The following is an 18,220-nucleotide window of genomic DNA, read 5'->3' as shown; positions in this document are numbered from 1 at the left end:
TACCAGAGCGGAGAACTAAATTGTCATTGCATTCTTGCTAATCATTAAGGGTTGCACGACTGCCGATTGTGATAACGAGGGGATAGATATCATGAGCAACGGAAAGGGAAGAAGGGAAAAGCTGATTCGACGAATTCTGAAGTTCATTCCGAAACTCACCATTGGATAAATCAGGCCCAGGGGAGGTGGAAGAGGAGGGGGATGGGGGGAACAAAGCAAAAAGCAAAAAGCAACCATAGAAGATGGAAGAACAGGAAGGGAATCAGCCACCGAACGAATGCATAGACTCCTAGCCCGGGAAACTCCAAATCTCTCTCCTGTGCGACGCTCAAATCATGAAGACATATAGTCTTCGTGGAGTGATCCATGAAAATGAATATCTTGAAAAGAGCCTCCATAAATCCACCCATAACATAAGAAAACTCCGAGTAAGAATGTGGTCGGGCCTTGTGGCCGACCTCGAAACGTTGAGAAATCACTGGAAGTATTCCGCAGGTAGTGCAGCCAGAAGAGCAATTGTTCCTAGACCACCTAAGAGGGCACTGATCACAGCAGTTGCGGTATAAGTAGCCACGTTCGAAGAGGAAGAGTGCGAGGACTTTGTTCTTTTGGTTGGAGGCTCGGCTTCGGAGAGTGCGGAAGATATGGCGGTAGCAGCCTCTTTCTGCTCAGCGGTGGAAAGATTTGACACCTGAGAAGGTGCGGACTTGGGTGTGAGAGGCTGGGCCTGAGATTCCAGCTCAGAGGCCTTTCGCTTCACTGGGAGTTGAGGCAATGGAGGGCTCCGTTCATTCTTGATTTCCTTTGTGGCGAATTCAATAGATGCGAACGGACCATCGTGATAGGAGACAGACGAGAGTGCAGGATCATGCAGAACAGAGGAGATGTCCATGGGGCCGCGAGATCGTGTAAAGTCCCCTCCATTCAAAGATAATGGGGCTGGGCGCTTCCAAGGAGTTGGAATGGCGGAGTCCATGTAGGATGTTTGGGTATGAGGGATTGAATCCAAGAAAGGCCACATTCTAGCAGTGTTCTCATTGTCGAAGCTTGCCACGGTTGTAGAGAAATCTTTCTTGGTAGTTGGAACATCTGGGCATTTCGGCAGGGCCTTAGATGGTGTCAGAACGATGGGGTTAAGATACTCCTGCTCACGGCCATTGTCAACTGAAGAGGATTCATCATCAGAGCTGCCAGAGCCATCGGAGACGCTGGATACATCGTCGGAGTCATATTCAGCATTAGAAGAATTCTCATCAAGCTCAGAATCACATAGCGCATCTGCGATCTCACGGTCGATCTCTTCTTCCAACTCATATCCAATACTGTCCTCATAATCATCATACGAAACAGAAAATTTTCGGTCGGACTCTCCATCCTCGCTGACATCCATGGATGGGTCAAGGTCGATAGTTCCCGGATAGGCGATGTTTGATGCTGGGTTGATAGGTTTTTCGTTGGCGTTCACCTTGATTGGGTCAGCGTGGTCAGTTGATGTACCAAGGTAATCGAGCCATGTGGCCTTAATATCTTGAGTGTCAGACGATATCGGCGTGGGAAAGTGAGAGACCGTCGCTTCATCCACATGGGAGGAGGCTTCAGGCTTCTGAGATGGCCAGTCAAGCTTGGTGATTTCCTCGACGTCGCTGTCGCTTTCGGGTACTTGGAAGGTGTTGGTAGAGGAAACTGGTCTCAAGCCGGATAGAGGTTTAGTTTCTGTAGTAGGCTGCAGTCGATTCACGTGGTCAATATGGATCTCGGAGGTGTTTCTGAGTGTGTAATCAGCATCGGACCATGGAAACCAGGCAGAGGAAGCTGCATACTCCTCGCCCGACCAGTCGATCATGCAGCGAACAATGAGAGCCGGGAAGGATTCTACAAGAATTGTCAGTCAATGAGATATCTCAAAAAGGTGTGTTGTGAATTTGAACATACCTTGGCCATTTTCAACGTCGACTCCAAAGCGTAAAATGTCACCGTTGTTTACATCTGCCGCTTCTCCATGGATCAGCCGGGTATTATTCAACCAGGTTCCATGTGTCGAATCCAGGTCGTTGATCTTGAGAATCTGGTGATGAAAGACAAATTAGTACAGCTAAAAAGTCACTTGAAGCCCGATGGGTGGCAATTTAACCTGTTTGCCTGACTCAATGAACAACTCCGCATGGTCCCGAGACATCACCCGAGATTCGTACCATCCATTCTCTGGACCTGGACTGCGTAGTTTTGTCTCACGCTTTGATGAGCGCCCGATCATGATAGTCCTGTTCGATTTGGAGAGGGTGAAGTTACGTTGGAGGGGGAAGTGTCTCCCTAGAGGGGTAAGGGTCACCGTGACTATAAGGCGATGGTATGTCCATGTTAGTGGATGTTTCTATATGTCAGAAAAAGCAACACGGATAGGAGCTTAGGCTTACCTTGAAGACCACTCATGGTGACAAGAGGTTGAAAAACTAGGGTGAGGTTGTGTATTTACTGAAGCCTTGCACACCCGCAAGGTGATCGATCAGCAGGGAAAGCGTGGCTGATGATAGCTTGTTGTTTGCTGAGGTGACTTCAAGACACGACAGGAGATAGTGAGATACGATAATGAAAGAAGTGAAGAGAGTGAGAAAGGTAAACTGGAAGAAGGAAATAGAAAAGGAAGATGGAAATCAGGCGTAGTCAGAGAGGGAAAGGTAGAAAGGGAAGAGGGGTAGGATGATGAATCAGGTTGAGGTCAAGGCTCAAACAAACGAAGTGTCGGAACCTTGAGAAACCTTGGACCAACGTCGACTGAACCAAGAGTTGCACCTACAATAGCTATATTCCAACTCTGGTCTTTTCCCCTTCTTTCCTGGGAAAAAAACACTATGATGACCTGGGACAATTAGGCAGATAAGGCGATGATGCTATAGTTGAAGTGGGGCAGTCTCTTATCGAGTTGAGGATCATGTGGATTCATGGTGGATCCGGTTCTATCCACATCCCCCATAAACACCATAACACCAAGTTAATAAGACGTTACAGTGGTTTACTACAGTGGTTCTCGAAATCCAAACCAGTTATAATTCCGCACTCTCCAGAGCTTCTTATTTACTTCGTGTTGAATTCCCACGCATAGATCAGAAAGGCACTAGACCCAATTTGGAAAAGAAGTACCCATCCCGCTTTTCAGACCGCCTTCATTGAACGGTCTATGTAACTTACGATACAAGTCTGGAACGTAAAATAGGGTAATTATCAATTCTGCCAGAAATATAAGATAGTGTGAGTCAAACCACCTGGGCAGCCTACATAGTGTAAGTCGGAGTTGACATCAGAAGTAACAGCATGAAGGTATAGCTGATTTCGAAAACTATTGTAAATACAACTAAACAAAACAGACATGAACTCTACAGAAGATCAAGAGTATAACCAATAACGTTCACATTCACCTCTATGGTACACAGATTACTTTCCAACATGCTCAAAGTCATGCAGTTGGCATCGGGATAACAACAGTCTTCGCCCCAAGTTCCCCAGTTGGCAATCTTTTTCGGACATCTCCGCAGCCCAAGTTCAAATGAAAACAAAGATGGAAAAAAAGGGAATATGTCGGAAGAGATACTAAATACAATCAGAGAAAAGAGAGCCTGGGCGTCCGAGGGATAAACACCGAAGAAAGCCGGAGACTGGGAATCATAAGATAGAGGGAGCGATTAGACTAGCATACCCGACTCCCAAAAATTGAGGAAGACAAAGGCAGAGGCCAAGAAAAGAGGGAAGAAGGTAGAGATAGCGATCGCAACATAGAGCAATGGGGGAGGGGGGAGACATTAATCGAAACGCTAGAATTTTACATGGGAGGAGCGCCGGGGCCACCCATGCCACCACCCATGGCATTCAGGCGAGCAGCCAGTTGGGGGTACTTCTCCTGGACCTCAAGTTGGGTACGGGTAGCCTCAGCGTAGGAGATGGCGTTGACAATCTCAGCTTCGGTGCGAGCGAGCTCGGCAGCACGCTCGAAGTACTTCAGGGCCTGGGAGACCTTGCCCTGCTGCAGGAGAAGCTGGGCCATAGTGCCAACAGCGATATCGCACTCGGGGTCGACTAGGTGAAACGGGTTAGCATGTGGCATGATATATAATGAGGTTCGGTCACTTACTGATAAGGGCCTTCTGGCAAAGGCTCTCAGCCTCAGAGAAATCGTGCTTCCACTGGAACAGAGCCAGAGCCTTGTTGATCAGGGGCAGGACGTTGATGCCCATGGGCTTGCTCAGCTTCTCCATCTCGACAGCCTTGTCAAACTTCTCGACGGCCTCAGAGAAGTTCTGCTGGTCGAGGAGAAGCTCGCCGTAGTAGTTGTAGACGTCGGGTACCTCCTCGAAGTTCTTCACGGATCGGCGGAAAGTGGCCATGGCGGAGGCAACGGAGCCCATCTTGTATTGTGTCACACCGAGTTGGATGTGGGAGAAGATGAAGGATCCGTCCAAATCAATAGACTTCTGGTAGTCCTTAGCAGCCTCAGCAAACTCGCCCAGGATGAAGTGGAGCTGGGCGCGGTGGTAGTAAATATCGGGGTCGTCCTTGTCGTTGTTGATGGCGATCTCGAAGTCATCGGCGGCGGCATCCTTGTTACCTATTGAATCAATCCGTTAGCATAATTTGATCAGTGTACAATTACTGACTATTTGAACTCACCAAGCTCAAGGTGCAAGCTAGCACGCTTGATGTAGCTCTGAACCAGAGATGGCTGCAGCTCCACACTCTTGTTCAGGTCCTCCAAGGCACCAGCAGCATTACCACCAAGGTATGTGAAGGTAGCGCGCATGTTGAGAGCAAGAGCCTCAAAGTCACCCAGATCACCGGCCTCGATAGCCTTCTCGAATGATGAAGCAGCCTCCTCGTAACCCTCACCAGTCTTCTGGACCATGGCGACCAGACCCTTGCGGAGCAGAGCCTTTCCAGAGTCCTCGCTCAGCTCGGCAGTCTCCTCCAGACCCTCGGGCAGAGACCTGGGACGGAAGCTCTGCAGGTAGTTGGAAACGAAGGTAGCGCTGGGGAGCTTCTTGGTGCGGGCCTCGAGAATAGCCTGGCTCTTCTGCTCGGCGACCTTCTTCAGCAAGCGCTCCAAGGAGTTACGGCTAACATCGTTGGAGAAGGCATCGATGATGCAGCTGGCAGTGAAGTCGAGAAGGGCATCGCTGAACTTCTCAAGGTGTTCGTAGGCAGTGGCGCGACGGTTCAGAGCCTTCACATATTCGCTGTCCATAGCAAGGGCGGCGCTGGTGTCTTCGACGACCTTCTCCCACTCCGACTGGACATTGTAGCAGGCGGCACGGTTCGAGTAGAAAACGGGGTCGGGCTTGCAGATAATAGCCTTGCTATACAGTTCGATGGCCTTGGGGTAATCCTTAAGACCATAGGCCTTGTTGCCGGCCACCTTCAGCTTGGTAGCGTATTCCTGACGGGTCTTTCGGGCGTATTGTCAGCGGGAATTGGGACGGCCGATAGGGATATCATCATCAATTAGAACTCACCTCATCAGACAGCTCATTTACGGTCGTCTCATTAACCTCGGGCAGTTCCTCGGGCTCGTCGGCCTTCTTAGCAGCAGGCTCTGTTTTGTGATGTCAGCCATCCACTCAATCCTCATATGATGCAATAGGAGGCCACAAACCATCTTGTACGCTAGCAGTCTTGGTCTTCTTCTCTTCCTTGGCCTTCTTCTTCTCCCTCTGCTTTTGGCTCTTGGTCTTCTTTGGTGCAGGGGAAGAAGCGGGCTTGCTAGAATCGGACAGATAGTAGACAACTCCGGCGCTGGTCACGACAACAGCGACACCGGCAATGGTGTAGACCAAAGCCTTATTCTCGGACACCCATTTGGATACGCGATCCCACACCGATGATGAGCCCGATGGAGGCAGGGTTGCAGTGTCCAGCACCACGTTTTGGGCGGGTGTAGGTAATGGTGATGACTCGGTCGACATGATGTGTGTAGGAACCGGACACGGCGATCGATTCTAGGAGAGTCCTGGATTCTGTGGGGGGAGATCGAATCAGAATTGGAAGCTCAATGCGCGGATTCAATGATGGAGAAGACACGACTAACCGGTCCTTTTACTTTTGATGGCGCCTAAGGCGAGAAGTGTGAGATAGGGAGAATGATGGAGCTTCTGGAGGAAAAGTCAAGAATTCGATCATCCCGGTGCGGCCAATCACGCGCAGCGCGACACTAAGTTCTCCACCGTTTGGAACACCACAACTCGGCTACACCGGGAAAAGGGATGCGCCCGTTATTTCAAACCTTCATGCAACCCGTGCAGCTTTGTCTTCTCATCCCTTGCCGTGGTCTGATTACAGCCTCTATTCTCTGTTACTTTCACTCAGGGAGAGCTTAATTTGAGCCACCTCGCGACTAACCACCAGCACCGCATTAATACTCTTCCCAGTACCTGTCTAAGAGCTATCGGGAAAACGCGTCACGATGTCTTCGAGCTCGCTTCCTACTATCAATGGTCATGCTACGCCAACTTTTGATATTTTCTCGTCACTTCGATATGACCCAGAGCTTCTAAAACTAGCCTCGCAGCACCCAGAGCATTTTCCCGAACCTCTGAACTCGCCCTACTACCTTCTAGCACATCACCAAGACCGTCTCATAAACGCCGCTCGGTATTTTGAATGGAAACTAGCGTTCGAGGAAGGGCCAGCTTGGATGAATGGAGATTTGAACAGCCTTCAGGAATTCCTAGACTCTAGAATTCCAGATCGACACCGACCGTGGCGCTTGAAGCTCGTGGTACACCGCAGTGGACATGTCTGGTGCGAGATAGCAGAGGCTGGACCTATTGATCCCCTCAACTTCATGATCCCAGGCTCCGGTCCTAGATCCGATCCTTCTCCCTGGCGTGTCTATCTGGATTCTAAGGCTACGTTCCCATCTGGGTTTACGGCGCATAAGACCACTGCCCGAGATGACTATACGGATGCTCGGCTAAGAAGTGGCATTACTACCGCCACCCAAACGGACGAAGTTCTCATTGTAAACAATAACGGCGAAGTCATGGAAGGCAGCATTACTACGCCGTATTTTCGCCAGCGCGGAGGTTCCAGCTGGATAACCCCGCCTTTGAAGTGCGGGGGTAATGCGGGCACGACCAGACGATATGCATTAGCGCAAGGTTTCTGTACTGAGCAGGTGATCACTGCCTCGGAACTTGTGGATGGGGAAGAGTGCTGGCTCAGCAATGGCGTTCGAGGTTTCATTCGAGGCGTGGTTGTTCTGAAATGAGGTCATCATGAACTTTAAGTACATATGTAGCTATGAGTTGTATATACGAAATGTGCAATGTGCGATGAATTATGATTCTGTTCTGATTAGAATCTATGAAGCTGACATGATGACATGACGCTGAATTTCTTTTATTTCAAACCCTAAAAATATTCTTATGACATAGAATGAGCCTTTCTGGCTTCTATTTCTTTGCTGGCTGGACAGGATTGGGGTTTCCATTCCACTCAAGAGGACGAGCGCGCATATACTCGGCCACAATCTCATCAGTGACCTTACCGCGGCGGTCTTGGAAGCCTAACACGTACGCCTGAAGCTCCTCGATACAGCGCTTCTTAAGTTCACCAGTCATCATCTCACCCTTCTCGTAGCTGACACGGATGCGCTCGAGCTCCTCGTCATCCTCGAGGAAGAAAGTAAGGTACTGGAAGGGAACATCGACCTTAGTGTTACCACCGTTCTCGCGGTGCAGCTCAGCACTTGCACCACCACCGGAGAAAGCAAACTTGTTGATCTTGTCCTTGATCTTCTTAGGCGTGTCGTTCATGAAAATAGCGGAGCTATCAATACTAGCGGACATTTTTGAGCCGGGACCTTGCAAAGCAGGCAAGAAAATGGAGTGAATGAGCGAGGGCTTCTTGTACTTCATCTTCTCGGCGTAATCACGGCATTGACGGAAGTAGGGATCTTGGTCAATGGCGCAGGGAATCAAGCAAGGAATCTTAGCGGCCTTCTTGTGGTCATTGCCAAAGATGTGAGGGAAACTAGTCGCGAAAGCAGTGGCGGACTGGATGGCACAGAAATGGAACTCTCCAATGTTGTTGCTGTCGTTGAATCCGAATGTGCCTCGGATCTGGTTGATTGTAATACGCTTCGCTAAGCGACAGATGTTCTCGTAGAAAGCACCGCCAACAAATTCAAAGTCGCTGAAAATGAAAGTCTTCTTCATATCGAAGCCAACAGCGATAATATCCCGTACATTGGCCTTGGTATAGCGTTTGGCGTCTTCGATCTCGATTTTTTGAGAGTGCATAAACTTCTCGTCGTCAGTCATCATGATGACCAGGGGCACATCGAATACATCCTGTAACCACCTATGAAACAAATAAAAATTAACACCATGATGACTATATCCGGCGATATATATTTATGTGTAGGCAATCATACTTGGTAAACTCAAATGGCCCAGTATGTCCCAAATGCATACTATCACTACTAGGACCACGGCCAGTGTAGAGGTAGAAAGGCTTGCCCTGTTCATGGCAGTCGAGAATCTTGGTCAAGTCGCGGTGACTGAACACAATGCCACGGCGCATGTAACGATGCGGCCGGTGGCCAGTGACCCTCTCGAAACGCTCCAGAATGTCCGGAGTCAAAGGACTGGCTCCAAACTGCTGCACCAGCTTATTGTAGTCCACCGGCAGCAGCTTGCCAGACTCGTCAACACCACCAGAGACATCGAAGGGAGTCACAATTTGACCGGTGGCTTGCTTTGTTTCGACCTCGGGGGCCTGTTCGGCAAGGCTCAAATTGGTGAGCGCCGGAGGCTGGCCTGGTTCGTCCGCCATGATGTAGGGATCGCGAAGACTGACAAATTAAGTAATATGATTAGTACAACGCCAAATATTCAGACTATAGTGTTTCCTTACTTTGTGGGGTATATTGACTTGGCTGCTCAAAACTACAGAAATTCTTCTGCCCCTCGCGGCCACGATCGTCGGATGAGTCATGCCGCTATGAGTGCGGGTTTTTATTGGACGATTAGAGGTCTCACATGATCACCCCGCACTATATACAATGAAGACATTTTGAAGCTTAACAACATCCATAGATGTTGTTATCAGTGAGGATTTTGACAAATAGACATTTGAAATTTTAGGTATTTCAAAATACGTGATTTTTATAGTTATGTGTCGCCTTTTTATTTATCAAAAGTGGAATAAATCGCTTTCTATCTCGTCCTCCAGTATGTATATAAGTGATTGATTTTATTCCCTTCCCCATGCTGTTCGCAGGTGTTCTCTCAATGCATTCGCAGGTCAGTTATTATTATCGCGTACTGAGTTTACCACGATAACCATCAAGGCCCCTTGCTCTTTGATATCTGTAAATCTATCTCCACGAATAGAAATAGCAATGCACGCAGTGAAAAGAGCAGTGGGCTCTTGACGATTGGAAATCCAGTGCCACAAATATTCAGGACTGTCGACTTAAGTCGCGAACCTATAAATTTCATGGAAATTCTTTGGCCGGGCCCAATTCTCTCAATCGTTGGGTCGTAGGCCGTTAGTAAGATTTCTACCAAACTAACACTTTGCTCGGCAACAATGTGACAGTCATTCAAAAATCACATCTGTGGAAATATGAGATCCTTCTTTCGGTCTGGCGACTTAGAATGAACAGGTAAAAGAGCCAGTGGCCTACCCTCTAGCCAATGATTGTGAAGGGCTACTAGTTCCTCGTATCGCGAGTGGGATTGTTGAGCACGATCATCATAGCAATATTGAATAACGTAAGCAGCAATGATCAAAGAGGACATGATCAGGTGCTGTGTCCGAAGAAAGGTAGTAATCGCAAGTATCAAGTGACAGCCGGAAGGGGCGTTGTTGTGTGAAGGCCATATGAAATTCCTCCCTAAAGCCGACCCGAAGAGCAGCATAGCGTAATCCTAAAGAAGAGAGTGCTAGGCTTGCCTGGGCCTCAATAAACATTTGCAGTCCCCGAGTAGCAGAATCCGTAGGGATTTCCATGAAGGGTGCTATATTGGCTTGTCAGATCTTATTTTTCAATGAAAAGCTGCCGGGTGGATGCCAATGGGCTCATAGCATACAGTCTAACTCTTCGTAAAAGCGCAAGACTACCGCTGCCGCAAGTAAATTCTCGTCCATAATAGCATCAGGTTCGTTGGCAAGGAATCTTAGATGGGCAATGCATCGGCTGTGGTAATTGAGAACAGCTGCCTCGCTAATTATTGGATCTTGGTGCAGTCCAATCTCTGTGATCTTTTCTTTCTGCTTTTGTTATGGTAAAGTTGTGAAATGCCTTGCCGATGCAGATAGAACAGCATTGAAAAGAGGTTGACAAGATCGCACTCTATGAGGCACTACCAGTTCGAAATGTCTATTTGGGTCACAAATATCGAACTGTAAAGTCAGCATAAGCTACAGTGTGTATCGAAGCTGTATTACTCCCCATTTTGGTAATTCTTCAACAAAGTATCGTAATAAAAAGGCTTCTCCAAGGTTTGTTTGATATAATGGTAATTTCGGGTCTTAAAGTTCTCTTTGGGGAAGTGGTAAATACTAATTGGAGCCCATTAGTACTTATGACCTTGAAGTTGGAAATAATATAGTATTAACTATGCTAATAGTGCAAGAAGATACACCACTAGCTCAGACTGGGCACTCTCAAAAACCCCAGGCTGTGTTAACTCACAATGGGCTCCCGTATATTGCTTGACGATTAATAAGGAGGACTCTCTGTTTGAGGAGTAAATTGAGGAGATTCATTGATGTCCCGCGCACTATCCTCAGAGGATATGTCTCGCGTGTGGCTACTATTTTCTTGAAATGTGATATATATCGGTGTCTCGTCAATATAATTCAGTTCTAACAAGAAGTCAGCAGAATTTATTAAGCTATTATGCCTTTCGTCAAAATAACAGACCTCCTTGAGAATTCAAAGGCGCCTGCGTAGACGAAATGTGCCGAAACCGCAGTCGATTTGGGCCCTAACGAACACATTCGCGGTTCGCTTTTTCACATCGAGTACACCTCGGCTTGGTACAGTCGCCTAAATCCTTATAATAAAACAGCTCAACGAATTGAAAGTGCCGCTTATCACTCACATTTTAAATGATTCGCTGCAATGTACGCCAAATTAGCTGTCGCGAGTCGACACACGACTGAGAATTACATACTTCGACAGTTGGTACTAGGTCATTGTTAGTTTTTTACAGAAATATTGGGGACATATTTTTCATGTACAAACCATGGCTTGACTCTTGCCGTCATTACAGACCTGGTTGTGATAGAGGGGGACTGATGTGGCTATCCCCGCCGAAATGGATATTGAACGCGTTAACCCGGCACGATAGAGGCTAATTTACGTAGAACATGGGATTTTACCCCCTCAGAAGTTCTATTATCATGATGAAATGGAGAGGGGAAAATTTCAATATTTAGTTGTGATCATATCTAGAGTGCATCTGGTGAGATTTACCCATGCAATTCAAATATACGGATCTTATCTAATTCTTGTGTGGATGGGCCATCATTCCTTCAAATGTTGACATCGTAGTATGTTTACAATCCGTCGTCAGGGTTCCAAATATTGAGCCAGCTCTTGTCAATATTTTGATTGCCCCGTTCATAGAATCGCAGGTCTGTACTTAATCAATCACTACCTGTTGTATCCTCGTTGCGTCCACTAGCATGAATGCTATGTGGATCATGAAATACCACGTCGCCAGCTTCATAGTTTGTGACGAGCCAATTGTGGACTCCATACATAGAGTGCATTGCTTGGAATTCCTGGGGTGAGTGCGAAGTCATACCACCTCCAGCAACCATGTTGCAGTTATACGCGGAGACTCGTTCCTCTGTTGTCATTGATTGAGCACGTCTGTTGCAATCGTCTTCAATCGCCCGGCCAAGTGGTACGGAGCTTTTCAGATAGTAGAGGCCACCCCCGTTCCAAGTTTGACAGCAATGTCACCTATGAGATAAATGTAAGTCTCTATATTTATCGAAGTCTTGAGAAGACTCAAAGGTTCTTACCGACCGGCACCCAAGCCGTGAGAAAAAAAGCATTTCCCGGACCTAACCCGAATGGAACATTGTGACGCAACATCGTCCGATCTAACAGATGGTGATTTTTCAAATTGATAAAATTTCTAATGAATCCAGTCAAGGCGGGGTGCTCAACAAAGGCTCGATACTGAGGTTCTTTATGAGCGTCATGAGGATCTTTGCTTCATTAGCATCCGTCGGGAGGCCTTGACCACCGATAACTCATGGTAGTCTGGATGAGAGAAAAAGTTGAAGATGCCATCTCTCGAGGATGATCCTGGTTTCAATAAGAAAGTCGTGGAATATTGGCCGAACCAACTATGATAAATTCCGATTAATCTGCTGAACGTATAGCGGCAATTTGGACATCTCGAATGGTTGGAATAGCTTACGGCTCTCGTGCATCCAAGACGTCTTCGCGCGGTATAACTCCTTTCACGAAAGATACTAATCTCCTTGAGGCGCCGTTTCATCTCCTCCACGGGTGTCGAGAGCGACGTGGGCCGCAAGAAGCCCACCTTGTTTGTAGAAACCCGGCCTCCATTCTGAGCAAAGCCGCCAGGAAAGCAATCTTTAATGAACCGTTCAGGATGGGGGGTGCCTCAGGTTGCTAGGTGGCCACTGCTGCCATATTTGGGAATAAATGAGAATAGAGGGGAAATGAAATAATTCCATGCGGTGCAAATTTAACAACGAGTTAGTCCTGTTGACAGCTGATCGGGCGTCTCATGGACACATTCACACTCAGAACAAACTCGAAGCCAATCAAATCCATAGTAAGCACATTATGGGGCTAGCTTGGACGAAGCGTATCCACTTCTCGGCTGGATCCGTGGTACACTAACTATTTTTGGACATAGAATCGCCGAATGCTAACTCTTTTGGCTCATCTCGGCGACGCTAGCTTTATAGGGATCGATCTCTCTTTACCCCGTACTTGTACAATTCTTTACCCATTGACAAGCAAACCATTGCATAGCCAGCCCTATCTGAACGCGGGGAAACACTAAAGGATCTGCGGGCCGCCGGGTTTATAAAATGCATGCATCAGTGGGCTTTCAAGGTTAAACCGTGGAGAATCTGGAGAACGTCGGTGCTTCCATTGAAAAAGCATGTGGGATGAAATTAGCTGATTTCACAATAAATAGTAACCTGATTATGCTCAAGTTGCAGAGAAAGTATGTTGTTAGATAGATAAAGCATTCTATGAAATCTATCTATCCATCCTCTGGTTGCACCCCATAGTCTTCCACTCAACTCTTCAAAAGAAAAAGAAAAGAAAAAGAAAAGAAAAAGAAGAGAGGCCAAGAAATGTATCTCATTCGAGCGGAAGTTGGAATTGTGGGCCTAGGCTTGGCAGTAAAAGCGCAGTAAGCTGTTTCAGATGTCGACTCCGGTACTCGAATTGTACTTTGGTGCTTGAAGTCACTGCCGACTTTTAGGTTAAAATCCTCGTTATTGAAGGTAGTGAACTGCTTACATGTAGTTATTGGCTTAAAACACTCTTCGATCGTCCTGTCCCGGAATAGTATTTTGCGGTACAGAATATGCACGGCTAAGTGCGTCAAACTCAAGTTGAGTAATTGCCCCTGTAAGTTCGATGTATTTCTCCTCATGCAATTCACGGAGAGCTCTTTTCAACCACGTCAGACACGTAACTGGCTCATCCTGAGAAACCATACTGAGTCTAAATGCTAGAGTCTCGTGCCAACCAGGTTTTATCTCCTCAAGCTTGTAAGCAATACACAAGGCTTTTGAAACCCAGACTTCTTTGGTTGGGTTGGATTGGAATCTCCATTCCATATTTGTAGCCTTACTTCTCCCCAGATGAAATACCCGGCCATACTTCCAGTCGTATGCGAGATAGAAGCCCCATTGAAACTTACCAGGATCTTAAATGTCTGATAGAAGCATGTAAAAGCCATTGGCTTCAAACTCACAATTGCCTGTCTCTTGCCTGGCAATGAACGCCTGTGTGGCAGCGGCCAATGGATCGGGAACGCCGCGAAGCGATTCCAAGATGGATGAAAAAAGGAAGTATTGAATAAATTGACCTCGGGAGCTGTTACTACGTATATATTTTAGAGGGGCTTGTGGTTACAAGTGGTCCTTTATAATCAGTTTATTCCAAGGTTGCTGTCATCGCCTTTCCATACTTCAATTGCAGTCCGCTGAAAGAATTATAGCTCAGCACTTCATAGCGATCCGGCTCGTCCCATTGGCATATTAAATATTTTATCAATTGAACCAACTTCCGGTGTGATAGATAGACAGCAAATATTTGATAATAGACTGGGTGGCGCATCTTTGGCCAATAAGGGGCAATCACGCGCTATTTGGCGCCAACCGAGCCCGACTTCAACCTCACCTTGAACCTCACTTCTCATTTCCCTCTTCAGCTCACTCCTGCATATTTATCACAAATACGGTGCCACGAACTTTCATTGGGCAAATAAAGACCACTGGGATTTGAGCGCAACGGACCAATATCCACAGCAAGTAGCAATTAATGTCCATCATAGACTGGCAGTTGCGCGAGGTGATTTCTTCATGGAGGATGAGATTGCACATGGATTGCCGGAACGCGAAAAAAGTAAATGAAAACATACAGATTTTTCAATATGTGAAGAGGCTAATGGGTTGCCAGACTTTATACCGCCGTTCATCCGATGGGCTTTCTACTATTTATCGCGCTGCATACCATTATGGGTCCGAATGAGAGTCTACATGCTTCTAAAGCTAGTTGGATTTAAGCTCTACGGGAATGCTTTGAATGATCCATACGTGCATCGACTGCCTTTTGGCCTAATCATGAAGCAGTGTGTTCGCGCTCCAGAAAATGAACCCCATGCCCTAAGACTAGTGGAAAAGTATACGACGATACCAGCCCCCCGATTGGTCGATGTCGGCAAATATGCAGGCGATACATATCTCATTATTACCTGCCTGCCTGAACGGCGATTAGACACCATGTCCCACTATTTGTCCTACCCCGAGCGCCAACGTTTTTGGTCGACGATCTTGCAGATTGTGTTTCACAGATGCGAAAGATTCCGAACAACACGCCATACCGCTTCGCAAATTCCTTTGGAGGTCCAATCAACGGCCATTCTCTCAGAAAAGCAGGCCCATTCAATACCCAGGCTGATTTTAATAATTTTCAAGTTCGCACTCGCGGTTCAACAAGAATTCTCGAAGGCTTAATCATGCGATAGGATCATCAGTCCTACACACTGCGACATACATACATTTAATATTCTTATTGAGGAGGGCCGGTTGAGTGGTCTCGTTGATTGGGAATGCGCTGACTTTATGCCCGAATACTGGGAATGCATCAAGGCTAGGAGGGGAGCTCGTCATTTATCAGTTGAAGAGGACATTTTGAACGTACCTTCGGGCACGCCCATGACCACGAATGGGAGATTGAACGGAAGTTCGTGCAACAGGAATCTTGGAAGTTCTTTTGAGAGACTAGTTTCATTTGGGGTTGGGAATGGAAAAATCACGCATGCATATATGCCTCGGGTATCAACCGGCAAATAGCAATCCCGTATTTATCCAATTAAAATGCCTAGTTCTTGGAAAATGAAAGCCGTTTCTGCACGCCAAACCTGGCATATCAAAGCCACGAGAGAATATCGGAAGAGATGACGAAATAGAGTGGAGTGTCCCCGGACTTCATCCATCATGTTCCAGCCTATAATTTTTCCAATATGGAACTCGAATCTCTCGATCCAATGAGGTGTCGACCAAGTAGCCCATATGCACGACGAAAGCCCACATAATGAGGAGCTACGGGAACTGATTTCCAGATCCTACGATTTTCTCGGCCGATCGCCGAGGCCAAGGTTCAATTGCTAAAGTCGGTATGTGGCGGCGACGGCAATAGAGTTCATCGTCCCCCGAAAAGCAAGGGATCGGCTTATTTTGCCCGGCGTCCCGTGTTGAATGCCCCGCATTTCGGAGACTAGACTATGTAGGCTTCCCCAGATCGAATTGTTGGCTTTAGCCATTTGCGGCATCCCGGCGCGCCCCCGGAACAAATAGGACTGAACCTGGGGAAATCCATATGGAGAGTTTCGGTGTATATAAGGCTAATTGGCCACCCAAACTATGCTTCTTCAGCGGTAAGCCATAGGATTGATATTCTGGGGACTCGTATATTACTTGAGCTGTTTTCTATTTATGATCTTCTTTTTTTCTGAGTTGCTGTCTATTTTCTATTTATAACGATGTCTTCATTTGATAAGTCCTCCCAAGCGGAAACGGGTGATGCTACACGCCACTCTGATGTTGCCGAATCGGATGCGAAACACTTAGAATCATCTCACCATGTGGACGATATACGAACTGAGAAGGCCCTGGATGCTTTATCAAACATTAATGACATGGCAACGACAGTTGACAACATCCCAGTCAGTTGGTATGTGTGGTTGGTGGCCATGACGGCCTCTATGGCAGGTTTGCTGTTTGGATATGACACTGGTGTCATTTCAGGAGCGACGGCATATATGGGCAGTTCTTTGAACAACAGGCCCATTACCAGTAACGAGAAAGAGCTCATTACATCTCTTTGCTCAGGGGGCGCCTTCTTCGGCGCTATCTTTGCAGGAAACACGGCAGACAGGGTATGTCAACCTATTTCTCTTCTAGCATCTCTTTCTTCAATTCGCTGGAACAAGCTAACGTATTCAATCATTATCAAGTTTGGCCGCAAAATGGCAATCTATACCGGTTGTGCTCTTTTTATTATCGGCGCTGTCCTTCAAGGTGCAGCATATACAATCGCTCAAATGTCAGTTGGACGTATTATTATCGGGTTCGGCGTCGGATCAGCAGCCATGGTCTTACCATTATACGTTGCGGAGATTGCACCCGCTAAGGCTCGAGGAAAGCTTATCGGGTTGAACAATATGTCTATTACGGGTGGTCAGGTCATCTCCTATGCGATCGGCGCGGCCTTTGCAAATGTATCCAACGGGTGGCGATACATGGTAGGACTGGGTGCTGTTCCTGCTATCATCCTTGCTGTGCTGCTACCATTCTGCCCTGAGTCACCACGTCATCTGGTATACCAGGGACGCGATGAAGAAGCCAGAGTAGTCTTGAAAAAGATCTACAAGGGTGCCAACGATTTGCAAATTGATGCTGTTCATCTCTCAATTCGAGTCGCTTGTGACCAAGCACACGAAATCAACGAAAGCGCCTCTGCCTTTGGCAAGGTCAAACAACTCCACTGCGTCCCGAGTAACTTGCGTGCATTGATCAGCGCGTGCGGTCTGATGGTGTTTTCTCAGATGACAGGTTTCAACGGTCTGATGTACTACAGCGGAACAATCTTTGGATCTATTGGATTCAGCAACCCAATGGCCGTAGGCCTTGTGGTGGCCGGTACCAACTTTATTATGACATTCGTGAACATGATGGTCGTGGATAACTGGGGCCGTCGCAAACTTCTTCTCGCTACATCCTGGGGTATGTGTGCTGGTATGCTGGCGATAGCAGTCGCATTCCACTGGGTCCCCTTCGATCTAGCCTCTGGAACGCTCACATCTACTGGTGGCACTCCACCAGCTGCTATTGCCATTATTGTCTTCATTATTTGGTTTGTTGCCTTCTATGGTGCCTCTGTTGGCAACACTGCATGGATGAGTACCGATTTCTTTCCCTTGGAGGTGCGTGCTATGGGAACTATGTGGCTCACATGTTCCAACTGGGGTAGCAATGTCATTATTTCCAGTTGTTTTCTTTCTATGATTGAGGGGATGACGCCGTCTGGTGCCTTTGGCTTCTTTGCTGGTATTTGTGGGGTCGGCTGGGTTTGGCTCTATTTCTTCTATCCTGAGGTATCTGGACTTGTGCTGGAGGAAATCACGGAGGTATTTGAACATGGATTTGGAGTGAAATACGCGAGGAATTTGCGACGGGAGCGCAAGGAGCTCATTGAAGAACGCATGAAGTCCCAGGATAAGCCCCTTGCTATGGGTCATTAGGACTCAAAGATATCGACTACTTAGCTATGCAGCATAGGGATGTCCTAACACCTAGCCTTTTGTATACTTAGGATGCCTATTGATTAGCGATCCATATCATTAACACACTTAACAAATTTCTTTGCTCTGTTCCACAGAATTCACATAAATGATCATTGATCTAATCTCATTGTCGAGGGGAGTAC

At 47.2% G+C, this 18,220-nt stretch overlaps 6 protein-coding genes across 6 annotated transcripts; 2 read left to right on the top strand and 4 right to left on the bottom strand.

Moving 5' to 3' along the window:
- Nucleotides 1-475: 475 nt before the first annotated feature.
- N7478_009664 (FHA domain protein) lies at nt 476-2,430 on the bottom strand (the record flags this gene model as incomplete). Its single annotated transcript, XM_056925878.1, has 4 exons — nt 476-1,872; nt 1,933-2,065; nt 2,132-2,334; nt 2,415-2,430. 4 exons carry the CDS (start codon nt 2,428-2,430, stop codon nt 476-478), a joined length of 1,749 nt encoding a protein of 582 aa, XP_056775248.1.
- Nucleotides 2,431-3,814: 1,384 nt separating this feature from the next.
- Nucleotides 3,815-5,948, bottom strand: tom70 (putative mitochondrial outer membrane translocase receptor (TOM70); the record flags this gene model as incomplete). The annotated part of the gene is made up of 5 exons (XM_056925877.1): nt 3,815-4,068; nt 4,124-4,597; nt 4,660-5,431; nt 5,499-5,578; nt 5,639-5,948. The coding sequence occupies 5 exons, from the start codon at nt 5,946-5,948 to the stop codon at nt 3,815-3,817; spliced, it is 1,890 nt and encodes a 629-aa protein (XP_056775247.1).
- Nucleotides 5,949-6,445: 497 nt separating this feature from the next.
- N7478_009662 (uncharacterized protein) lies at nt 6,446-7,252 on the top strand (the record flags this gene model as incomplete). Its single annotated transcript, XM_056925876.1, has 1 exon — nt 6,446-7,252. One exon carries the CDS (start codon nt 6,446-6,448, stop codon nt 7,250-7,252), a length of 807 nt encoding a protein of 268 aa, XP_056775246.1.
- A 184-nt stretch (nt 7,253-7,436) lies between these two features.
- Nucleotides 7,437-8,820, bottom strand: N7478_009661 (tryptophan--tRNA ligase WRS1; the record flags this gene model as incomplete). The annotated part of the gene is made up of 2 exons (XM_056925875.1): nt 7,437-8,346; nt 8,420-8,820. 2 exons carry the CDS (start codon nt 8,818-8,820, stop codon nt 7,437-7,439), a joined length of 1,311 nt encoding a protein of 436 aa, XP_056775245.1.
- Nucleotides 8,821-9,599: 779 nt separating this feature from the next.
- N7478_009660 (uncharacterized protein) lies at nt 9,600-9,791 on the bottom strand (the record flags this gene model as incomplete). Its single annotated transcript, XM_056925874.1, has 1 exon — nt 9,600-9,791. The coding sequence occupies one exon, from the start codon at nt 9,789-9,791 to the stop codon at nt 9,600-9,602; it is 192 nt and encodes a 63-aa protein (XP_056775244.1).
- A 6,483-nt stretch (nt 9,792-16,274) lies between these two features.
- On the top strand, nt 16,275-18,035 carry N7478_009659 (uncharacterized protein; the record flags this gene model as incomplete). Its single annotated transcript, XM_056925873.1, has 1 exon — nt 16,275-18,035. The coding sequence occupies one exon, from the start codon at nt 16,275-16,277 to the stop codon at nt 18,033-18,035; it is 1,761 nt and encodes a 586-aa protein (XP_056775243.1).
- Nucleotides 18,036-18,220: the final 185 nt, after the last annotated feature.

The sequence above is a fragment of the Penicillium angulare genome, assembly GCF_028827245.1.
Source record: "Penicillium angulare strain IBT 27051 chromosome Unknown utg000007l_segment0_segment0, whole genome shotgun sequence".
Lineage (NCBI taxonomy): Eukaryota > Fungi > Ascomycota > Eurotiomycetes > Eurotiales > Aspergillaceae > Penicillium > Penicillium angulare.
This window is presented reverse-complemented; position numbering and strand designations above follow the sequence as displayed.